The sequence below is a fragment of the Corvus brachyrhynchos genome, unplaced genomic scaffold (assembly GCF_000691975.1).
Source record: "Corvus brachyrhynchos isolate BGI_N302 unplaced genomic scaffold, ASM69197v1 scaffold61, whole genome shotgun sequence".
Taxonomy (NCBI): domain Eukaryota; kingdom Metazoa; phylum Chordata; class Aves; order Passeriformes; family Corvidae; genus Corvus; species Corvus brachyrhynchos.
In genome coordinates, this window is record NW_008236478.1 from 9,195,709 (window position 1) to 9,220,938 (window position 25,230).

Consider the following 25,230-nt stretch of genomic DNA (forward strand, 5'->3'; position numbering starts at 1 on the left):
ATTCTCTTGAAACAAACAAGGGGACGCCCTAGAAGTGAATGCCCATGTCGTTGTTTTCCCCCGGGAGCCGCGCGGGCGGCTGGGACCGCGCTCCCGCCAGCAGAGGGGGCCGGCAGCCGCGCTGAGCTCCGCGCTCTTGCATCATCCACTGACAACAAATACCCGCCGTGCCCTGTTGGTTTCGATTGAAGCTTCTTGGCTTTGCTTCTACTGACAATGACCAGGACAGTGAAATGGTCCTTCTGGAAAACAGCATAGAGACACTGACCTGGATATTGCCCTCTTTACAGCAGGAAACTAAGTAAGGGGAAATCTTCAAGGAGAACAAGAGGGTTTGTAAAACAGTTGCTAATTTTAAACTGCTTATTATGGAAAACATGCCTTTGAGGACTCAGGACTCTTCAAAGTCATTTCTGTGACTGATCTACAAATTACTCTCAGCTGTTGACTTTTCCTGACCGAAAGAACTTCCCAACTTTTCATGGATCACAGATGACTTTACCAGTGTGACAATGCACAAGAAGGGAACAAACTGGAGGCAGTCACTCAGTGCCTCTGTCAACTGTATAGAGGTTCTGGCCTTGATAGTGGCACAGTTATATTAAAAAAAAAAAAAAAAAGGCTGTCAGGAGAACTAGCTGATTTATAAAATGAGCAAAGGAATGATTTGACTTTTAGAGAAATGATGTTTGTTAATTGGATAAAAGGTAATAAAACAATGTGATACACTAATTTGTTGCACTGAAACAGCTTCAGGCAAACAAACCCATATTAACCTGCATGCCCAGTAGTAACCTTTTCTCCCAAGACCTTGTCTACAATTGTACCATTTCTTAAGATAGACTCGATATTGCCTCTGCCTTTTTTTTACTGCAGGATAACCATCATACACCAGGTCCTACAAGTGCTATTGTAGTTATGATAGTATAGGGATATGAGCGATTTCAGATTTTATGCCTTATGTTCCAGTCAGTCATTTATTCCGTACTAAAAGCACGTTCTATCCCACAAATAGCTACGCTCCGGCAGCTAGTGATCCCTGCTGACACATTCTATCCCATGAATTGAAATACACTTTGTAGCAATGTACCCGTGTAATTAGCAGACATTCAAGTCAAGAACAAGTTGTCACTATGGCAATAAGACACAATAGGTTTGAGGGACAGGGATAACTCAGAAGCCACCTGAGGCACATTATCTGAAAAGAAGTAGACTTTGTTCAACTGAAATCCTTAACTACAAAGAAAAACCACCTGAGCTTAAAATCTACAGAGAATATCTTCTGACTTAAGCAAGTTTTATTGTTGACTTAAAGGAGGCGGGGATTTCACCTTTCTGCACGGTCACTTTTGTGTCAACTCCCCTGTAGAGACTGAACCAGCAAGATTTGCTACTTCTCCAGAGTGCAAAGCAACAACTACTAGGTGGTGACCTGACTTCATTACATTTGGTTCCTCCCAAAATCCAAGTATTCTCAAAAGATATAGATCTAAGATAATGGCTGCTTATTTCAGATCAGAGAGGTTTGCTTCCTGCTGGGCACACCTGCTCTTTCTCTCTCCACGCTCACAGGAAGCTGCTCCTGCACTCATGCTTGTAGCTATACTGATTAGCTACACCAGCAACAGCTCGAGTTCAAGGGTAAGGACAAGCAGCATATCCAATACAGCAGCAGAAGGAGATATTGTCATCAATATATCTGCACCAGCTCATCAGAGCTTGATCACTCTGCTACTTACGCCTGGGTTTTCGACAGTCTTCTTTAATCACATCAAGGGTCACTTTAAACAGCTCCTTATCATGGTCAGTCACCTGAAGAAAAAAGAAGAAACTGGCCTTGCTGTTGAAAAACAATCCAATGCCATGGTGTATTCTAAGCTAACGCTGTCACAATTACATTCTGCATTTTATGCTGCCTCCAAGACTAATAACGAACGTCAGATCTTCAGGCATTACTTTTACTGCTATTAGCAGCATCCATGAGTTAGGTGAAGAACATGATACAACTAAGTCTGACCCAGAGGAGGGTGACTGACTCAGTAGTACACCAAGCTTGAACCCACTTCAATAAGGAGAACTGTCCAGGTCCCAGGTTTCAGTGAGCTCAGCTGGATCAGAGCAGTTTGGCAACCCAGTGAATACAGACAGAACTTGGAAAAACTTGGTGGGCGACACAGAGGTAGAATCAACAGTGAAGTAAGATGCAGATAAGACTTTTGAGTAAACTGAGAGCACCTGGATGTCCAGCTTCTCTTTCTGAAACTTTTCTACTATTTCTGCAATATTTTTACTGTCTTTACTGATTATGAAAGTCATACCACTGAACTTGTTTGCGACCACAGCTCAGTTCCTTACATGGTATAAGTCCTTGGAGCTACTACGTTTCTGGAAAACCACTCCTTTTTCTTGTAGCATCTTTATTGCTTCCTTAAAAACACTGTGAATCCTTTTGGAACTGGAGTTACTTTCTGACTTCACCTGGATGGGAAGAAAGGAATTAAGCAAATGGTGAGAAATCTCAGCTCAGCCAAAGTTACCAGCAAAAGCTCCAGATGCTTTCAAGAGGAAGAGGACTTCAGGTCCTCTTTAAGATGAAATTTGTTACACATTTTTCTTCATTTAGTAATTCACAAGTCATATCTGTTATGTATGAAATAACCAATATCTCTGAGCTTTAAACAAAACCCAGACACCAGAAACTTGTGCCATTCTTAAGGAACCACAATCTCTAAACTGCCTTCTTTGTGATTAGTAGCTATTTGATGATGTACCAAGAACTCTTTTTTGGAATGGACTTGTGATGCTTGCGGATCATTTGACTTTTTTGTTAATCAAGCTTTGTTCACTTCCAGAGTTTTCCTGGTAATAAGGGTAGGAAGAGTTTTGTAGGATGATATTCAGAAGGAATCCAAGTGCTGAGGACTGGATTCCCATCTCCTGATTTCAGGGAAAGGAGAAAACTGACAAAACCAGTATTTGTTTCTTGCCCCCTTTGTTTCCAAATTTTTACCAACATTCTGGCCATGCTCTCAGGATTTTCTCCATAGCCTAATGAAATGAAAGGATAAAGAGCACGCAAGAAATTAAGACAGGTATATGAAATTAGGAAACAAAGGATTCAGATTTGAGGGTAGGTGGGAAATTAATTTCTTGTGAAAGGAGAACAGTGTGCCTGGAAGTCCATAACTGAGGTTATTTAGAACACAGGGTTCCACGTCTGGGACACATCTAACAGAGTAGGAAGGAAAGAAGGAAGGGGAGGGAAAAAAAAAGCCAACAGGGAAAAACAAGGTTTGTTTGGAAGTAGAGCAGAGCTAAGACAGCGGAATGACAGCTAGGGAAGTAGAAGAAAATAATTAGCTGTGGAGAGGGGAAAGTATGGGTAGATAAGAGCAAGACTATGATTTACTCTTCTCCATCTGTCCTACTGTGGCCTTCAACCTCCCATTTATCTACAGAGACTGCTTTAGCTCCCCAGTAGCTGTTTTCTCATCTGTTGGGAGCATACTGTGCTCCCTGTGGTTTTCTTTGAGAAGGGAGCTAAACTGCTTCCCACAAACCAACATGTGATAACTAGAACCACACCAGAGCAACCAGAGCAAGATTTGCCAAGCCATTCCTTCAGCTATCAGCATAAATGCTCCCACCCTGTTCTGAACGAAAAGTATCAGACTTCACATATCCTACTTCACTCCCCAGACACAGCTCAGAAGCCCCGGGAGCAAAGCAGGCAATCACCATGCACTAGAAAGAATTCACATGAATATGCGAAACAGACACCACAGGAGCAAAGGAAGAATATCTTTTCACAAAACATTCATTCAATCCACTTGCAATTCTTAAGTGACACTCCAACAGCCTGGAAGCTGAGGTACCTAAGTGGGAATAGTTCAGGGATCCAAAAGGGATATTGGTGTTAGCATGCATCACAAGTTTCTGCATCCTGTTCCTCCAGGTCACCCCCAGTATTTCAACAGGCCATAATCACATCTCTCTGTCCCACAACAGCTAACTCTCTTTTTCCTCTCAAATCACCAGTAAAAAATAATTGCTGAATACTTCAAGATAATTAACACAGAACAATGGCTCTTATTCTCAGTTCAGTTTTCTCTGCTTCAGACTGAAGGATTCAGTGCCTGAACCTGGTCTGTCCTCCTGTCCACCACAGCCATCAGTCTGGATAACAACAGAGTCTACTTCTAATTACAAACTTGGCCATACATCTGGACACCGTTCCAGTCACAGCATTAATGCTACTATGGTATTTCTCTTCATTGTGCCTCTTCTGATGAACTGAAGAAACAACCATAAAATGCAGCAGGAAGGATTGAGTGAAGAGTGAATATTTGCTCAAGGAAAAGCACATTCCTATAGCCATGTGTAAAATGAAGAGACTTTGCCTCTCACTCAAATGCAGTAATAAATCCTCAAGAATGTAAGAAATTGCTAGCAAAGCAACCAACTCAAGCCTCTGATCAATTTTTAATGTGAAAGCAAGCATTTGGGGAGAAAAAAAGATAAAAATATTTCCAAAGAAGCACAATAATTATTCAGTTTGGCTTACCACTGAAATCCTGTCAGAAAAGGGAGATAATTAAAAACAGACTGTGTGTGAACTGACACACAGCTCAGCCTGGATGGATACTGAAACAGAATCACTAAGAATGCAAGTCAAGGCATCGACAGAGTGAAAGCAGTGAGGTCTTATAATAAGTAAGCAGCTGCTACAAATCAGCACTTTCTCATATGTGCTGCAGAATCCACGGAAAAGGGCTCCATGGCAGAAGGACTGTTTCTGAAAAAAAAATTAGGGCTCCTGCCCACTTTAATAATATAATATTATATATGAATGTAATAATATTATACATTATTGGTGTTTAATATTACCATAAAATGACAGGAAAATTTTGGGGTTTTTTCCTAGTGTGCTCTAGAATATGCTTCCTCCTCCCCATTCCTCTGGGTAAAGCTGCAATTAAGTTTCTTTGTCAACACAGTCTAAAATTGCTTAGTCTGCTCTTTTGGTCCACTCAAAGTAACTCCAGCATCTCATCCTGCAAATTCGTAAGTCAATAGTTCTCCTCCCCAATACCTCTCACAATGTTCACACCTCCTTTTGCAAAGTGCCCTCCTTGGGCATGCCTTAGTTTCAGGGTGCACCATTTCAGGTTCTCTGAAGCAGTAACAGCTGGGTCTTCCCCCTCTCTTCCAAATCATATCCTTTTCAAATAAATTAAGCTGTACATCCAAACATAGGAGCATTTAAGAATCAGTCATCTCTTTTGCAAAACATGTGTGTGTGTGTATGTAACCTGAGACAGAAGCAGCTATTAAATAATAATTTTACTATCACTACCCTTGCTCCCAAGACCAGCCAAGGGCTCTGCAGCAAAGCCAACAGAAGGATCTATGTATCCAGAATTAAGTTGGTACTTTAATCAATATATTCCATCCGATGGGTCTCACACAGTTTAGTGGGCTGGTGCTGTGCAACCAGTTATTCTCAGATATTTAAAACAAGACAAATTCTCTGTACAATCAATAATAGGTCAAAGAAATGAAGTAGTACAGGAATTAGTGAGTCTGTCCAAAACACTGGAAGTATGTAACCTTTGCCTCATAATGAGTCACACCCTGATGGTGTTAAAGTTTGCTGGTATAACCACGTGATTCTACTCATGGAATCGCCCTTTGCAGTTTCTCATGTAATGTTTAATCCTGGGTTTAGGCAGGTGACAATTTTAGTAATAGTGATCCTGGACATGTCAGTCCTGAAATCCTATAATAAGCTTTGCAATATACATATTTAAAGCAGCAGTGAAGCTTCCTCGAGAGGTGGAAAGACAAGCACACTGCATGAAGAACTTACAATGAACTGTGTTACACCTACAGTACAATGCACAGGGTAGGCACAGACAGTGTGAACAACACTGTAAAACTCCCTGCTTTAACTACTTGTTGCTGACCTTGAGATAATATTCAAATCAAGAGAAGTACACTCCAGAGAGCACAACTCAAGTCACGTGTCCAAGGTAGTGACATTCACAAACTGGAATGGTAGCACTAAAATAGCACACGCTATAGCTTATGCATGGCAGAAGGGCAGAAAAACGGTTCAAGACTGGCTGGTTTAAAGCATTTAATCCAGCTGAGAAACGGGATGGATCCAGTTCACATGTAGCTTTCTTTAAAAAAGGAACCAAAGGCTTGTCCATTTGCCAAACATAATTGCCTAAGTCCAGCCAGTACACTCTGGAGGTTCTCTAAGCACAAAATTACATTTTCTTGTTTTACTTGTAGTCTTCCTTCTGGTACCCACCCCTCCAGCCTCAAAAGTAATTTGTTTTAAGGGATAGGGAAAAGGCTACAGCTTAGGGATAGATGGGGCACTGGTTATGCAAATTAAAGCTCCTCTGGCTTTGAAACTCACAGAAGATTTGTTAATTTTTAACTATTTTTAAAAGTAGCTAAATTCTCTTCCTCATCATCTGTAGACTATAAAATTAAATTTTCCCTGGTATACATCTGAGAAGAGGAAGTTATTTCAGTTCTGCCATGTGCATCTGCTAGAGGGAAATTTATTCCAGAGAGGCAGGCCAGGGCAGCATCAGGACTGGAATGAGGTATTGTAGGACACAAATGGGATGTAGACAGGGCTCAGCTACACAGTTATGCTGAAAAGGAACACAGAGATGCTGCCTACCTCAAACTATCCCAGCTACCTCCTTCCATCTTCACCCTCTGCTCCACTCCACTGCAGTGACCCCACAGTAGCTCATCACCTCCCTGGAGAAAATATTCCATGGGGAGACACCCTCCCACTATGACGGACACTGCACAAGTACTTTAAAAGCTGGGAAAGAGAGGAAGGGGGTGCACCACCTCTTCTAGGATCACAGGGAAAGGAAAACAAAGGAAACAAATAGTTTAACAGCAACTGTGCTCTAGAACACTGGGATCAGGATAAAAAAATTAGCTAGACATCCAAATAACTCATCCTTTTACATCCAGGAAAAGGGCAAGAAGGGAAAAAGCATACATATTGTGGCATGGCCTAACTAGCTGAGTCGGCTCATGTAGCTCCTGCCTTGCCAAAAAGGCCTGAAATAACATTGTTCCACATCAGCAGCACCATTTATCCTCCTGGTTTGAGGGCAGTGCAAAACAAAAGACTACTGAAGAGAAAAGAAAGGAAGAGGGACAGAAATCAGATCTATTACACTTACTTTTGTGGATAGAACTGGGTACTTGACCCTTTGCCAATTATGAAAAGTGACACCTTCTAGAGAGGGAGTAGAGGAACAAGGAAATGCATTTCCAGAGCATTACTAGGCACTCCTCTTAAGGCATTTGTGCCTCTTGACAACTGTGGGTCCTTTCTTATGCAAGAACAGATAACCTTCTTTGCAAGAAATTAATAGTAAAGGACAATAGGGAGAACTGCAATTTCTAAATAAGCATCTGTGAGCCCAAATTCCTGGGACATACACTCACACCCTTGCATCGGGATCAGGAGCAACTATTAATTATTATGATAGCTCTTCATGACTGCTAGCAATACTGATGCTACATTGTTTTTCTTGGTTTGGGGTTTTTGAGTTGGTTATTTTTGGTTGGTTGGTGTTTTGTTTGGGTTGAGTTTTCTTGGGGTTTTTTTCAGTCCCTCTATGTTTATTCTGCACCAGTTCCTACTTTAAATGGCTTTGTAAATTATTTATCTTGATCTTTCTATAAATGCTGAAACTTTTAAGTTTCCAGTATTGGACACAATGGCCACGACTTCCTTTAATGTAAAGTGTTTGGGAACTTTTCATACTGTACCAGCTAGTTTAGAAGTACTGGGTGCCATGTTAGATAATCTACTATCAAACTTTTCTGTCTAAAATGAGAATAGATCCTGTTAGTATTAATATCCATGTTTGTTTTAAAGCAAACCTAAAAAAAAAGCCTTAAATAAAAACAAAAAACCCCCCCAACCCAGCTATCAACAACAGCTATCAGCAGCAGTTCAACAAGGCCAACAAGAAAAGAGCTACTTTTCATTACTATTTGACCTCATCTGCAAGGGACTGGTTTATGTGTTGTTTTGTTTGGGTGACTTAAGAATTAAACAAACATTAGAAGTCAACATAACACAGCACTTAACATTACAGTGCACATCAAAATCAGGCAGTGAAAAAGACTGCCAGGGATTTATTCCTCTACAGAAAACCAAAAAGTAAACAAGTGAATCACAACACTCCATCTTAAGTTTCAGTTGCCACTGCTTTCATGGTAAAAGATGTAACTGTTAGTTTTGCAGAAATTTATTGCTTCATACCTGTTGAGAATCTGGTTTGTAATTTATCCAACTAATACAGTAATATAAAGCTATTTTAAAAAACGGGTTTTGTTCTGTTTCCCATTCTGCAGCTGATCAAGAGGTTACTAACTCATTGGAAAGTTTCTGAATAGTTTGCTTACATGCAACTGCCTGTAAACTGATTTCAGATTAATCCCACCTTCTCATCCTTTCAATCATGGTCTTTCACAAGTAGGGACTTCCAATGTGAGAAACATGTAGCAGGGAGCACTGTTCATCCACTCACCATAACCTCCCCTTGAAAGCTGCATGTCTATTAATATATTGACCTCCAAATGAGAAACAAGACAAAAACTTTGTGCTCCCTTCTCCTGATCAGATTCAGGATCTCAAACATCTGTCCCAAAGAACTCAAGCACCTTAAAGGGATCTCTTTTCCTGACACTGTTACTATTTACAAATCTAAATAAGGTAATGGCTGTTGCAGGCTGTAAGATTGCTCAGCCCTAACACAAGATTACCCCTAATAACTGAATGTTCTTACATGACTTTTTTCAGCCCAGTTTTATATGTCTAAAGTAACAAGATTTCCTTAAGCTCTGTAAATAATTTATGCATAAAGCTAAAGCATTAGTGGATTTTGAATCCTCTGAAGACACCAGTTTCTTATCTACTTATGCTTAAAAAAAGTACACAGTCTTATTTCCCCCCACTAAAAGCTTGGAACAGGTGCATTCACTCACCTCCTCACAGCTGGGGCTGGGTAGATGCACACCAGCCAGAGACACCAGAGAATCAACAGTCTCCAGCTCCTGCTGGTAAAAGGTCTGAATTTTGTTTTCTAATAGAAAGCCTTGCACTTTCTCATGCAGCATATGGATTGAGAAACTCTGACCCTCCAGGCCACTACAAGGATACACAGAACATGTCAAAAGGCAAGAAATCGGTTTTAGAATAATTACATAGTCAGTCCACTAGACTGGTTTCAAAGGTCAAAAGATGTTTTACTGTCCTGAAAGAATTTCAATTTAAAACCTTAATTAAAACAGAACATTTTTATATGCATAAATATTAAACTGTTCTTCTTCAATCATTTGCTGTTACAGTTTTGTGGATTTAAGATCTGCAGTCTCTGAAACTGTGGCATTTAAGTAAAACCTTATAAAATGAAGGCCTTGTTGCCTTTGTAAAATTATGGCTCAGGCCTGTTACTTTGGCTAGAGAAGGACTGTGAGGAAAGTCCATGAGGAGAAAAACAATTAGTTTTTGCCCATGAGAATGTAAGTATCACCAGAAGCAAGAAAGTTAAACAGTAGAAGGAGAAAACAGCAACATATCTGCACCTGTTATTTTTCTGAATGCTTGAATGCTTATGCTATAGGTAGCCAATGGTAGTATGTTGTAGTTAATAATAGCCAATGAGTCTATTGTAGTAGTTTAGCAGCCAATGAATCTGTAACATGAATGATAACATACAAAAGGTGTATAAAAGAGGCTGATTTGTTTAATAAATGGCTTTTTGGCCCTTGAAAGAGGCACTGTCTGTGTGTGTTGTGACTGCCCCGACAGCCATATGAAACCACACTCCATGCACCAGGCCTCCCAATAAGCATCCAGCTACCCTGACACTGAGTACAGGAGTGGGTGTTTGACTCAGTTTACTGAGGTTCTGTATTTGTGATTTGACAATGACAAGGGCAGGAGAGCATTTCAGTGAAATAGCTCCTTAACCTTACAGATAAAACAACATCAGGCAAGGATATTTCTCCATCCTCTCTGCTGACCTCAGCCCCAAATCTTGCTCAAAATCCTATCTTTTTTCACTAGGTATCTGTACACAGTATTTTACTTCCTTCCTAATACTCACTTTAGTTCAGCATTATATTTCTTTCCTCAGATCATGGACAGGTATCTCATCTGTATGGATCACCAATTATTTGGGAGAAAAGCAGACTGCTACTGTATATTTATGCAGTCTAAATCACAGGCCCTGTTTTATTTTTTTCCAGAGTTACTACAACAACAAGTAAACAATCGCAATATCCCACACTTTTCCCCAGGACCAGCAGTCTGGATACTGCATTTACCTCTGTATTTCTTCAGGGCCCTTGAAAGGTTTGTCATAAACTTCTCTATAGAGACAGGGGAGCTCCAGCATTCTTGAAATCTGGACATCACACACAGGATCATCCACTTTATCTGGAGAGGCAATGACAACATGTAGACTTGGCCAGGACTGCCATACAATTTTTTAAGCAAGCAAACCTGAGGCAGCTCTACAGAGCTTCATAGCCAGTATTAAATTGGCAAATTTTGTTCACTGTGGTTTTTATAAAAACAAAACCACAAAGGCCAATCCCTCTTTTACAGTTTACAAGGAGATAAAACAGCCTGTTGTGGTGCATTACAGATTATGCTTCTGTCTGACAACTTATTTAAACAGAATTTATGATCTCTATTTTACCTTTCAGCAGTCTTTAGCCATTAAATGCAGTTAACACATAGTAAGGAGCTTTATTTGGGCCAAAGTGAAAGCAATTTAGAGGCTACTTGAATTGCATGGCTCTCTTTGGTATTATTACTTACCCATGAATGGGTTGTATGTACTCATAAATCTTCTGTCTGCAAAGGAGGGCTGAACTCCTTTTCAAATTGTAGCTAGAGCTGAAAAATCTAGACTTTTTATCTGACTTACACAGAGTTTTTAAAAGACAGGCTTTTCTTCAGTATAATTTCAGTATTATCTCTGAAAGATCTCATGGGGGAAAACCAGCTCTTACACAACAGCACAGACACGGAACTGAGAAGAAGTTATGTAACTGGAAGCTCCTAGAGCATAAGCAGTGGGCTGCAGAGCCCTGCTGCCCAAAGAGCTGTCAGACACAGAGGCAGCACCTGCATGCAGATCTGTGCCTGAGGAAAACTTCTCCCTCATCCTGCAGAGCCAGGGAGCTTAGGAGAAACCAGGCTTCAGTGGGACACTGCCCATCTGCTGCTGCCTGCCCTAGGAATGGATTGTACAGGCTGGGACAAACAGCAGCCGCTTCTCCAAAGCCCCCAGAGCCCTTGGTGAAGTGGGACACAGAAGGGCACCAGCTCCCTTCCCATGGGCTTTGGCTGCTCCACTTCAACACAGAGAAATCTGAAGAGCAAATCACTCTTGCAGACATTCCAACCACAGTATCTGCACAGTATTCTTGTATGCATGCGAATCAGCTTCTACAGTTTTTCCAGGAATGCCTCGTTTACAGGCAATCTAATCTCACACATTACATAGCGTGTCTTCCAGCCTTATGCTGCTACAATTGAAATAAAGATATACAGATGAAAATCCTTAGGAAAATGAGATGCCAGAAAATAAAGTGGAAAATATCCAATTAATTACATACAGCTCAGATATTTTCACAGATTCAGACATCTTAGTTACACATGTCCAGATTCAAATCACTCACAAAAACATGAAGCCTGAATTTCTCTTTGCTGCCTATAGGTTCGGATGTGACCTCTGACCCTGACAACATCCCCAATCTCCAGCTTGGTTTTCTGGCTCACTATTTCTTGAAGTTTCTTCATCTGTTCAAACACAGTGAGACTGCTGGGTGTGCTTGGATGACCTGCAAGAAGTGAGGGAAAAGGAGTCAGACATTAAAGTCAATGCATTAATTGTCCTTTTGCATTCATCCACCAAAGCAGCACAGGAGTCATATTACTAAAAATGGGTAAGGTCCCAGGCACCATGTATCCTGGGTAGCAAAACTTCTGGGTGACAAAGTTAGTTTACAGTATTATATTTACTTAAATAGTTCACGTGGGGAAAATATAAAAGGGAGGAGATACTGATTTACCACTGAAAATGTCATAGATGGGTTGGAAAATTGAAACAAATTTGAAATGGTTTTTGTTGTTTTTTGGTTTTGTCATGCTAAGATGGACGAGAGGAGAAAAGAAAAGTCAGCTGAACTTTTTATATAAAAGAAGAATGAGTCATCTGAGGTGGGGCCAAAGCATTCATGTGATGCAATTTGATGTCTACACTGAGGTGAATGCAACTGAGGTGAATGCAACTTGACAGAACTTGACATTTACATAACACAGCTTTGCAGGACAGTAAATCCTTCATAACTTAAAACCTGATTAATGCTCCAAACATCCCTGATCAAAATTACAAAAGGCTGGAAGAAAGTTTCCTGTGCTCCCTAAGAGCTTTCTTTAGCAGGTACAAATGAATCCATCTCCATTATTAGCATTGTGTCCATCCAAGCACCACTGATGTATGTGTAAAACAAGAATACAAGGCTGAAAAGCATTCTTGGCTTTCATTCTATTTGAAGCAGTATTGCATGCAATTCCTTTTAATGCATCTGAGTTCCTCATTTAAGTTCCTCAAAACTGATTTGATTGTGCGTCTCCTTTTTTTCCTGAGAGCTGTGCCAGATCATCACCTCTCCAAAGTCAGAGCTGTCTTCTACATTCCAGTTGGGACCATTTGTACCACCTGTCATATCATTGTTCAATATAAGTATCAATTATCTGTCTGTATAAATGGGCTTGTTCCACAGACATCAGAGTTTTTAACTTTTACATCAAGCTTTCCTTTCTTCATTCTATTAATATGTATCCCTAACACTGCAGATGACACTAGTAAGATTTATTTCAGTAGGATTTGATCAGCTCCATATTAGGGTTGTCAATCCACAACATGGGCTTCCAGGAAGATCCAAAGTAGAAAGAACTCTGTACTTTGATCTACAAGAAACAGTGGGAGAGAAAAAGCAAAGAGACAGCCAGACACTAGTGAGTTGTTCTGTTAGTGAGTGCAATAATACATTCATTTCAAATGCACAATTACTGCACACTTAGTACTTGCCCAAATTGTAAAAGACTGCTGGCATCCTCCTACTGTGTTTGAAGCTGCTTTCAAATTCATTGCTCACAGAGTCTGTATGAGCAGAATATGAATACAAACAAAGTGAGGATAAATCCTGAAACCACTATCACAAGGGCAGGTCAATGGACTGACTTTGGAAACAGAAGTTGTGGCACATTTCCAGCCTAGCTCCTTACTAGATGAAGTCACAGAAAGAACTTTAAGAGGCAAATTCTCTGAACAATGTCACAGCATAGAACTGAAATATCATATTACTCAAATAAGTAAAAGGCAGGGATAGGACATAATGTAATGGTTTTATTGGCATCACCATTGAACACAACACAAAAACTAATAGAAAATTCCCAAAATGGCCCAGGCTGTATGATGTGGTGGTTTTAAAAAAAAAAAAAAATTGAACAGTCGAATTTGCTCTTCTGCAAGTTTGATCACTTACTAAATTATGTAAAACAGACATAAGTAAAAACATACAGTCAAAAGAGGAATTATTTATTTGATAAATTACCTGATAAAGGTGTTTCTGCTACCATGGGATTTTTCCAGCAGACACAATTTATAACTCCAGTACTATCATCCACTGCAAAAAAAATTGCAAGAATTACAGAATAGGAAAGCAGGTAGTCATGTTCCAAGAAGTGAAGGTACATAAATATGTAGGGAGTTAACTGCCAAGGATATTTCATTCCAACCAGTCTGAAAGGGAAAGTGGGTGTCCAAACCCTACTTACATATCTGAAATAATTTCCACAATTTCAGACATGGAAGTAGCTTAGCACCAGATGTGCTTATGTGCATAGTCAGCAAAGTAACATGTATATTCTCAAAGAAAGATCAAGCACTAATGTAAATGATGAGACTTCAGTACATATATTGGATACTAAGGGGTTTCAATCTTGTTGACAAAGTCCGAAGAAGAATCAGTATTGAAAGCTGAAGTCAGACAAATTGAAACAGGAAACCAGGCACAAACCACAGAAGCATTACCGTTACAGTGAGGAAACAGCACTTCAACATTCGGGGGTACAACCATGTAAATAAACCAGGAGTGCTGCTACCTGCAGCTGCTTTGGTTTCCATGCCAATATTGTGCCCAGAGCCTCTGGCCTTTCCCGTATAAGATGATGTCCAGTGAGCAGAAAGGCAGCTCCTCTAGGCAGGAAGGACAGAAGACAGTACATGCTTGTGGTTCTGCTCTAAGCCAGGAATTCCCAACTTAAGGTGTAGGTGCTGGTGGCATGCATACCACTTCCGCTGCTCAACACCTTCTCCTGAGCATGGAGTTGTTTTTCCTGTTTTGCCAGTATCCAATGAAAATAAGTTTTACGATTCTGCTCCAGGCACTGCGTTATCGATGACAGCAGGAAAAGAGAAAACTCAAAGGAAACTAAAAACTGTCAGAAGAATCAATTTTCTGTAGATCAAGGGACTGTATATATATAGACAGCCTGTGCAACAAACACTAGAAAGGCACTAAATGTCTGTCAAGGATCATCCAGCCAATGCTTCAAGCACCTTGCTTCTTTAATGTAACATCTCCAAGACTGAGATTCTACTCCTCACAAATGGAAACATGCAATTTTCTTCTGCTCCTTAAACTAGATCCATGACTAAAAAAGTAACAGCAATGTTTACCAGGAAGGTGCTGATTGGTACCTGCAGTCATTTCCTCTGGGAACCATAACATCAAAGCAAAATGCCTTTGCATCGTCTCACGTGTTTTAAAACAATCTCCCTATTTGGGGGGTCTAATTTCAAATCATTGTCTTGCCTTCCTGTTTCTGAGCAGTTTAGCTGCACATTCCTATTAGCAAACCTACAGCATTTTTAAGATGCAGGCAATTCCAAATTCCATCACAAAGCTATGCTCCTCTCTGCTATCTCTGTTTTGAGCTGCTGTGTCTGCAACTATTTCAGCAGCTTTAATTTTGTACCAGAGCACAGATAACGATCTGCTGGTAGGATTTCCTCTCCTTGGTACAGACAGACAGCAACTATTTTAGTAGGAGTCAGAACCCTCATAAACCATGCCAAGCCATCCATGCAAGCCAGCAATGGCAACGAGAAGCAGGGCAGATGACATTTCACTCTTGCATTCCCACAGCTCCTAGATGTTCCAGCTTGCACCAACTCAGACAGACAGGCTTCCCAAGAAGGGCTTGGAAACAAACCAAACAAGACTGAAGGACTGGGAGGCCAGACTTCACCTCCTCAATGTAACAGCTGAAGACAGAGTCCTGGAGAGACTGACCTGTACTTGACCACACAAGGAAACTGGTAGCAGAGCAAGGTTCTGAAACAAATTTTTCAATTTCATAGATGAAAGCTTTGAGCAAAAAGACAAGCAACTCCTGAAGTGCAGATGAATGAGAACTCTTGCAATTGTATGCTAATGAGACAAGAGAATGTTAATCTATTTTAAATGCACTCAAGGGGTCTACAAACTTTTGAAAACTTCCTGTGCTCCCCGTGCCGCCCTTCCTCATCTCTTTGGATTTAAACTTTTGTTTATTTGGGTTTTCTGTGGGTTTACTTTTTGTTTGTTTGTTGGGGTTTTTTTCCTGGTTTTTGTTTGTTTGGCTTTGGTTTCTTTGATTCTTGCTTGATTATTTGAAGGGTAGCTCAAAGCTATCTGTTAAATGAGACAATTGTGTTAATTTTTATTTCTTTATGACAAAAAGGGTATGGCTCTTGTCAGGCCTGCATGAACCTACTGAGATGCTAGTGATTTTTTTAAAATTTGATTTTAAGGCAACTGCCTTTCAACCTTTCAAATCAGTTTTCGAGTACAAATAAAACCACATGTGATGTTTGGTTTTGTTAAAAAGGAAAGGAGAAAAAAAGAGGTCAGAAAGGTGCATTAGCTAAAATATGAGCTTGATCAAAGGTACATTTTAATTAGATATCTTTCTCCTAACTTATTATAAAAATAACAATAAACAATCAAATCAAAGTGTCGAAATCAGGTTTTACAGCTGTAATTTTTATTTTTTAAGCCAGGAAAGAGTCAATGAACTCCTTTTTACAGTTATGATTTTGTCACCAGTTCTGGCTGTAGTTTTCAGCAGAGGACCTAAGATTCTCTAAAGTGAGTGGTGTGTATTCTGAAGCAGACAGAAAGGAAATGGAGGGGGGGGGATCATGCCAGCGACACAAAGACATTTCAGTTCCGTATCAGAGGTAAAGTACAAAGGGGGAACTGCTTTGTAAGTCACTTTTAAGCAGATGGAAAGTGAGCAAGTCCCGAGCAGTGTGTGGCACTGCAACTGATGCAACCCCTGTGACTCACCAGAGTCTGTTGAACTGAGAGATGCAAGAAGTTACAAGCAGGAAACTGTCTAAGAAGTTACAATTTTGCACTGGTGGAGTCGGCCTGCCTGAAAGGGAGGGCAAGCTGGGGAGGGACACCCTGGCAGGTAGCCTGAAAACTCAAACCAGGAACTGCTGGAACAAAGAGTGGAATTGGACCTGAAAGGACAGCAGGAAGCCAGGCTCACTGTGAGCTGCACTTGAAGGCAGGCTGATCTAAGGCCTTAATTCCATTACTCTGCAGTTTCTTCTTCTTTCTATTCCTCCACTTTCTGCCTCAGTCAAACATTTTCAACAGGTTTAGTTGTTAAACTGATGCTGAGAGCAGCATGGAAAACCCTTGCCCATGGAATCGGTTTTGTCTTGGTCATTTTGGTTCTGTCTTCCTCTGTTCTCTTGAAGTGATAAATGCATTTGCAGTCAATGCCACTCTGCAGCAGTTTGATGCTGGGGAACCTGGGACCTGGTTAAGTTGTCAGCTGTATCTTCACAGCAGTCCCGAGGGTCAAGGAACTGCAGCTGACTCAGTTTTACAAGGAAGGGAATTGGGAAGGAGACTTACCTCCACCAGGTGAAAATCCATGGCAGAGGAAGGCACTGGGCATAAGGGCTTCAATAGGATCTGTACATTTGGCTCCCCCTTCCTACTGTGAGGTGACCTTCCCCCACCTTTTGAAACTTGCCACATCACCACTGCTCCACTCTGCTTTTTCTCCAGATGTAAAAGACAGCTGAACAAAATGACAATCAGATGTTTCCATATTAATAAAATTGAATACTGGGAAAAGCAATAGGGAGGAGACAACTCCCAGCTGGTGTTGGCAAGGACTGGTACTATGATGCTTGAGTTAATTTGTTAAGACTCTTGTGCATCAAAACATAAACAAGCTCCTGACTGTTATTAGAAGTTTGGTCCAAGAAATGACAAGACATACAAAAATTCAGAAGGGATTTCTAAGGTTCAAATATGGAAGAAGTGATTTCCCATTTGTGGGCACCATTAAATCTGTTTGCATCTGATCAAAAGAACTGCATATATAGGAGGGGAAAGTGGTAGAGTCCAGTGACAAAGCAACAACCAAAATTAAGATTTGCTACATGACCCCAAATGAATCAATTACTCTGTGTTAACTATTTAATTCTCTATTTTTGAAGCGGAGATAAACAGTAGCTTCCCTACATTTGCCAAGTAATCTCAGCTGCAGATACACATTTTATTAGGATAAGAGCACATTTGTTTCAATAATAGACAATGATCAAACAAGGAAACCTTTCAGTTCTAGCAGTAACTAAGACAGAAGGCTGGTAAGTGCAAGAAGAAGGGAAGAAATAAATTTTCCTTACCTCCATAATTATAAAAGGCCTCTCGCTCCTTCGTTTGAACCACTATCCCAACAACATCCACCTGTCTTACTGGATGTCCATTATAAAAGAATATACCTGGGCACAAAACATTCTTGATTAGTGTAACTATTTCTTTCAACACCCTACCCTACATAGTCACATTTGTCAGTAAAAAACTCACTTTCTTACATATTTAATATATCTTAAATTATACAATGCCTACACAGGAAAAAAACCCTAAATCACTGGTGACTAGGAACACTAAAAGGAGAAAGTATCAGCTCTACTTAGGATACCAAAAGCTTGCTTTTGTAGGGTGCCATAACCTTATTAACCTCTTGCTTTCTTGCACGTTTGGATCTGAAAAACAGTTTGTTTGCTGCAGGCATTAGGGGGGGGTTGTTTGTTTGTTTTGTTGCTTTATTTGGGTTTTTGTTTTACTTTGCTTTGTTGTTTGGTTTTGGGTTTTTTTATATCTTCATAAGGCTTCAGAATAAATAATAGAACACAAAGGAAGCAGTTTGAGCTTCTCACAATGCAGCTGTGACTGATTAAGGCAGATCCTCCAAAAGGAAAACTAACATAATTCTGTCTTTCATTTCTAGAAGAACAGGAGCCATGGGGGCAGGGGGAGAGCAACAGCCCTCTCAGACTGCAGAGTACACTACTGCAGTCATTGTGGACTGCATCCTGAACTTCAGTTTCTGAAAACACACATTCTAAAAACATCCCTTCAAAGCTATTTCTGCGCATCTATAAAGATAACTTGAATAACACTTAGAAACATGTCCAGGAAACAGTGAGAAATCAGAGCCCAGTGGACTCTGACAGCACAGAGGTTGCCTCCCTCCGTAATCCCTTTCAAGAGGGTGACAAATGTTGTTAACAAACACTAATGTAAACATCATACACTGAGGCTTCACAGTCCACCAGCAGGAGGAAAATAGGGCAATAAGCTCCAAATATACCCTGGGCTGGCTAGTTTTCAGTGAATGTGTTTTCTTCAGTTTTCAAATACTGCTGCTTTACTGAAATAAGCCATCTGGGATGTTCAATAACTGTCTTCTGAAAACTAGATAACTCGAGGGACTCAGAAGGGAACATTTGGCTCCATACACTGTGGCAAGTGTTATTCTTACAAAGGGAGGGAGAAACATGGCAGCAAGGGAGTCAGAAAAATGTTCTGTACAAAAAAAAAAACCAAAACCAAAATCCAAAAATAACTTGTCCTACATAGCTAGCAGCCTTAAATGAGCCTGGAATTAACTTTCTTCACGCAAGACAGAGAGAAAACACCAAAGTTTCAGAAGAAATCAGAGGTGATCAGCCAAGCAGCTCATAAACAGAAGTTTTGCTCATGAAAATCCACTGCAATGTTTTGAGGATGCATCTATGGCTATCATCTCAGATCTGGCTATACTCATCATGCAGTCACTGGTCAGGTCTGGCACAGAGAATGTTTAGCAGGTCTGTCCACTTGCCTCTCCTTCCATTTACCAGGGCACAGATAAACACTGCTATACAAACCCCCAGTGGAGATGCTCCCAGTGTATGCAGTCATTCACTGAATCTTACAACATCTCTGTAAAAGGTCTGGGCTAGTTTCAGGGTAAGTCTGTAGAGCAGAGACTCCAAGCTCCTGATTATGCAAACAAGCAACATGTCATTATGTTCGTTTCCCAGTTAGTAAGCTGAGTTTTGGTGGATGACAGAGACCAAATAAAACTGGTTCTCTCCATCCCCATAAATTCACATAGAACTCCACCCTTACTCTCCGAGAAACTACCCAAATTAATTTGAAGAATGAAATTATATTTGACCTATTAAAAGTTGTTGGACTTGACTTCAAGGTGTAAATTACTTCTTTGGCAGTTTATTTGTTCAAATTAAGTCCATATTGGTAGCAATAAAAATATTTTAAATATTTGAAGCTATGGACAAACATATTCAGTGCGGTTCCTAGTACCCCAGTAAACAACACACAGAGCAATATGCCATTGCCACAACAGCCACAGCAGCGCTACAGGGGGCTATAGATAGAGAGCTCTCTAGGGCAAGTGCTGGTCATGTCTGTACCAGCATTACTGTGCTGTTTGCCATTGCTTTAATTATTATTACCTCCTTTTATGCTATTTGCAGCTTCCTTTGCTCGTTGATAAGCTGTCACAAAGCAGTGGTGCATGATAACTCTGAGAAAAGCTCATTTCGATGATATGATTATGTGTTACAACTGAGTTTGACACCCACTCTCATTGCAAGGCTGCTAAGACAACACAATTGCTGTTTTTATCTGGGAGGTTTTCCAGCCTTCGTGTCACCATTTATAGCAGCAGAGTAATTGGCCAGGTTTACTGCTTCCCTGTGTGTTGTTTTAAGGGATTAGTCACTGTGGCATCAAATCCTAATGCTTAAAAATGGAAAGAAAAAAACTCATTAGGTCATTCAGTCCATTTCCTCAGGGCCAATACAAGACCATTTTGTACAGTAAATTCCTGGCAATCTGTACAGTCAGGATATAAACAATCCCAGTGAAGGGCATCCCACCTTTTTCCTGGGAAGGCTGTGCCATGGTCTAACAGATGTCATTCTAGGGATGTTTTTCCTGACATTCAGTCTGTTTCTTTCCATTCTTCCTAGTTACAACTTTTTGTTTTGCACTCATTCATTCTTAATTACCATTACTTAATGACTGATTTATAGCCAATCATATACTTAGCTTCAGCTGGTCTTTAAAAGCCCATTAAAGGCAGGAAGCATTGACAACAAACACCTACATTCTTCCTTCCCCAAAAGGTATTAATTTTAGTGTTTTTGTTGTGCTATCATTTGTTGCCAATAAATAAGATAGGCTGAAAAACGTCTGGTTTGGTATATACACAGCACCAGGAAAATAAACAAAATTCAGGATGCTGGTTCTAGGAAATTACATTTTATTTGAAGTTTGGTTTAGAAAATGATACAGGATTACAAGCAAGCTTAAATGTGCAGAATGCCAGATGCACAGGAAGTGGAGAAAGCTCAAACGTACTAACTGTAAAGGCTGATATCTTGACATGACAGATACCACATCCTTAGGATCATCTTAAAAAAACCCAAAGGTAATAACAAAACTGAAAAAGTTCCTGAAGCAGAAGCCAAGTCAGTTAAGTAAAAGAACAGGAAGAGAAGTAAGAAGAGAAATTCAGGTAATTTAGAGATAAAAAAAGAGAGCAGGACTGTACCTTCTAGGACTGCTCCTGCTATCATGAAACGTTTGTTGGTGTTTATAAGGTTAATTATTCTGAATATATTTTCACATGTGTATGTACTAATGCTCAAGTCCAAACCACAATCCAATTCTGCTGGCATTGAATTGTGTTGTATTTTGTTTGAAAACAATAAAAATATCTGTAACTGAGGAAGAACAGTTTTTACCAGATGCATTTCCTACACCAGTACTACTAGAAGACAGTTTAAAAAGGCCTCTAAATAAAACTTACTGTAGGACAAACATGAACAACAGTCTGTAGCCTAATTCTTGCAATGGATTTAAGACAAAAGTCTCCCACCACGTTAAATAACGAAGATATAGGTATATTGCTATTTGTGGTTTGTGAAGTCCCTATGTACGCAAACATGGTTGTGAGAAGAGCAAAAAGACCTCTGTTTCTGCAAAAATAGCACTGCTGTTGTCCTTGCTGTTAAAGAAAACTGAAGAAGAATAACAAAACCTACAAGGCAAATCATATTCAAAGAGCCAAACAGAGGTGCTCTGTGTCTGTGGACAGAAAAAAAAAACCAAAACACCAAAACCAAACCAAAGACACACACTCTGCTTAGGGTTTACTGCTTTTCCTCATTAATTCTAAGTTCTGTGGGTTCCTCTCTGATAATCTTGCACCTTGTCAAGCTTCAGTTGGGAGTAATGAACCCTTCCACAGCAGAAGACCCACTGCAGTCTATTTAAAGTCTGTGTAGTGAAAACAGCAATTCAAGGTCAGAGCTGTGCTGCTTCAGCCAATGCTCACATGTGGGTGACACTGGCTGCAGACCAGCAGGACACAGACTGCAAAGCAGACATTGCCAGCAGTTGCTCAGAAAGAAAAGGTGCAGGGTAACATCCAGCATGGAGGCCAGAATTTATAAGGTTGTTGCAATGTATGAAGAATGACATCTATCTATCATATCTAGAAATAGGAGACAAAACCTCAAAACTTGTATCTGTTTTATAATGTATTAATATCCATAGGAAAAAGCAAAATCACACATCCAGCAATGTCATCCGTCTGTCAAAATTTTGCAAAAAATGTAGAGCCAGTGGAGAGATACAACACGTATGGCCAGAAAGGAGCAGCATTTTCTAGAATTAACTTTATCAGAATATAACAAGCACTACCACACAGAGGATACACAACATTACCTTAACATAAAAGAGGTTTTGGAGAGAAAGAAAAGCCATTTTAACAAATATACCTTATTTTCCACATACATTTCACATACAACCTGTTGTTCTTAGAACTGTTAAAAGATACTAATGTCACTTAGCTTAAGCATATGGAAAACTACTGATGTTCGTGAAGTATTCTTCAAACCCTTCATAAAAAGCACAACAAAAATCAATTATAATAAATACATACCTGGCACCTGTTTAGATTCTCTCATTTCTGTAATATCTTTAATATAGAGTCTTGCAAATGCAGAAAATACAGGATCTATCCCCCAGTGCAGAGAAGGCATCTCTTCTTCATATTTCTTGGATTCAGACTGCATCCAAAACCTGTGAACACAGAAGGAACTGTAATTGTTTTCTACTCAGGTGAAGACCCTTTCACATATGCCCCAACTAAATGAAAAAATAGCTCATGAGTTTAAACACAGTAACACAGCAGAGCTGAGGATGAGAGGTTATCTAATATAATGTTATATTTATCTATCAATATTTCATGTGTGGCCACATGAAATATTCAAAGTATCAATACTCATGATTAGTTTGAAGTACTGAGAATCTAGCAGTGGCATTTTCCTCAGTAACTTCAAATGAAATAGATTTTCAGGGATTTTTCCTCTCCGAATCCATAAACAGAGAACCAAAGTCAACATTTGTTTAAAAGAGCAGGATTGTGGGATCCTAAGTGCTTACTTTCTATACAGATGATTATTGTTCCCCCCATCATTCTCTAAAACCCTCCCCTAACATATTCTTCTCATTGTTCATCCTTGTGCTTTATTGTGGAGTTGAGGGAGGATGACTTTATTGAAAACAAAAGCAGCCATCCCTTTTTTATTTTGGACATGTAGTCTCCACTAACTTTGAAATTGTTACTTTCCCCTTTTACCCTTTCAGATTTCAGAGTTTAACGCCTGCCATCTTCTGCCATTACAGATGCAATTCTCTGCTTATCGGTGTTGATGACAAAAACCCCAGCACTCGATTCCCAAAGATCCTCATAAAGATTTGAAAGCTAAAATACTTTCTATCAGCTTCTCCTGTATGGATAGCTACATTGTTCCTGTAAGGCTTTCCAGGTCACCCTCCAATGGGTGTCAGCCCCTCGCAGCTGTAAGTCAAAGGTGCTAAGTGGACTGATTTTGAATAGTGTGTAATAGGGCTGAGGTTTGGCAGTTCCAGTCTCCTGAGAGGAAGCAGCTCCCAGTGATCTCTGCAGCCTGGGAGAAGCACTTGTAGCTACCGATGTAGAGACAACACGCCATGAACATCACGATAGCCTCTTGGTTCACTGAGAAACAGAGCCTGGATGCTGCATGGTTTCTGTTTTAATGCTTAAACTTTAATTTGAGGCAAGGGAAAAGAAAAGGGTGTAGCACAAAATGCCAGTGTTGCTGACATCTACTTTATACTGTGTACAGAACTGCAGTTGACAATTCGATTCCTGTCCAACTTTTATTTTATTTTACTTAAGTAAAAGAGGCCAGTGTTACTTATCCTTCCTTCGACTGGTCATTTCTTTAGTGAGATGTTGAAAATATTTGATTTAGTCAGTTCCAGCAGTCAGTTCACCACTGAGTAACAAACTGAAATAGTTTTGTTTACACCTGGATTCATGTCTCTCTCCCCACTACAGACAGCTCTCTCTTCTGAACCTTTCCTGTTTGCACCCGCAAGATCTACTCAAAAAAGTCACACCATTCTTTCCTCACTCAAGTCTCCCCATGAAGCACCCTTTTTCTGCTGCTGAATTGAGACACTGTTCAATAGAAATTTAGAAATTAAGCTGCTAAGTATATGCTATTCCTCCATATGGCGGTTCTTTGGATACTTGCTACAGTCTATGTCAAATTTAAACCATAAAGTTTCTCAAGGGAGCAAACGGTTTGAACCTGTATCTTACTTGGCATGCTTATTTTCTTAACAAAATTCATCTCCTTATCTCTCTCTTTTTGCTTGCAAAAAGTCTCTAGTAAAAAGTTATATTCTTTTCTGCTTCACGCCCCCCGATTTACTCCGCATGGTTACAAAGCCTGTCTCAGCTGTTTTTCCTCCTAGACAGACAGCAGACTGAGATAACCAGCCAAAAAGAGACAATCAGGTAACAAGTCTGTCTAACCATTTGTATTTTGGGTAAACAGACACTCATTGGGGCAAAAAGCAGAACTCACCCCTGCACATGTTTGCATCTGAGGGGAAATCAATGAAGCAGCTCCACTGGAGATTAAAAGTATCTGTATTTTGGCATTTTATAGCCAGTTGTCAAGCCTGAAATGCCCAAATGTTAATAGACCAAGTCCAAACCACACTTTCAGCTTAAATGAAGTATCTCCATGAAATTTTTTACTACTTCCCTGTTCTGAAGGGAGAAGATTTCTGCAGTGAAAGCTCTTTCTATCTCAGAAAGTACTGGGAGTTAAATCTCAGATTCTGGAGCTTCCTTCTCACTCCCAGGCCTTGTTACAGCTCCTTACTGGAGATATTTACACCTATCATATGTCTTTATGTAGAGACCACTCTGCTTGGTTCAAGCCTGCTACAGACACAACACTTTATCTTACAGATCTGGCAAAGAGTCCTTGAAAAAAACTAAATCATGCCCCCAGCACTATGAAGGGATCACAAGATTCCTTGAAGTCCACAGGACAAATTTGCTGAAGTCCTGAGTTGCAGACATTCCATCCACACCAGGCTGGGACAGTGAAACTGTACTCCAGCCACCCACTCACTTTCAGCAATGTCTGACAGGCACATGAGGGCATTCTGCACAGCAGTCAAAGCCTTCCCTGGCCTCTTCACGGTCCCAAGAACCCTCCCAATCCCTGACACCACCCATAACCAAGCCTATTTTCTTCCTTCCCTCCCAAGTGGCGACTTGGTAGCTACATTGGAACAGTGGGCTATTTGAAGCCAAAAGCTCGTGGTCAGTTGGAAGGAAAAGATACTTAGTGCCTCCTGGATGCA

General features: G+C 40.2%; 1 protein-coding gene across 3 annotated transcripts in view; it reads right to left on the bottom strand.

The window, feature by feature from the left end:
- Window positions 1–25,230, bottom strand: part of OBFC1 (oligonucleotide/oligosaccharide binding fold containing 1) — a 44,161-nt gene that overhangs the window by 6,543 nt on the left and 12,388 nt on the right. For 2 of the 3 annotated variants that reach the window (XM_017726179.1, XM_017726178.1), the window contains 8 exons: window positions 22,457–22,596; window positions 17,841–17,936; window positions 13,696–13,767; window positions 11,755–11,916; window positions 10,390–10,501; window positions 9,046–9,208; window positions 2,356–2,478; window positions 1,740–1,812 (listed from right to left, as the gene is read on the bottom strand). In XM_017726179.1, coding sequence (XP_017581668.1) covers window positions 1,740–1,812; window positions 2,356–2,478; window positions 9,046–9,208; window positions 10,390–10,501; window positions 11,755–11,916; window positions 13,696–13,767; window positions 17,841–17,936; window positions 22,457–22,589 — 934 coding nt within the window. In that variant the 5' untranslated portion in view covers window positions 22,590–22,596. Of the gene's footprint in view, window positions 1–1,739; window positions 1,813–2,355; window positions 2,479–9,045; window positions 9,209–10,389; window positions 10,502–11,754; window positions 11,917–13,695; window positions 13,768–17,058; window positions 17,228–17,840; window positions 17,937–22,456; window positions 22,597–25,230 lie in introns of those variants that run through there. The other variant, XM_017726180.1, reaches the window with a different exon arrangement.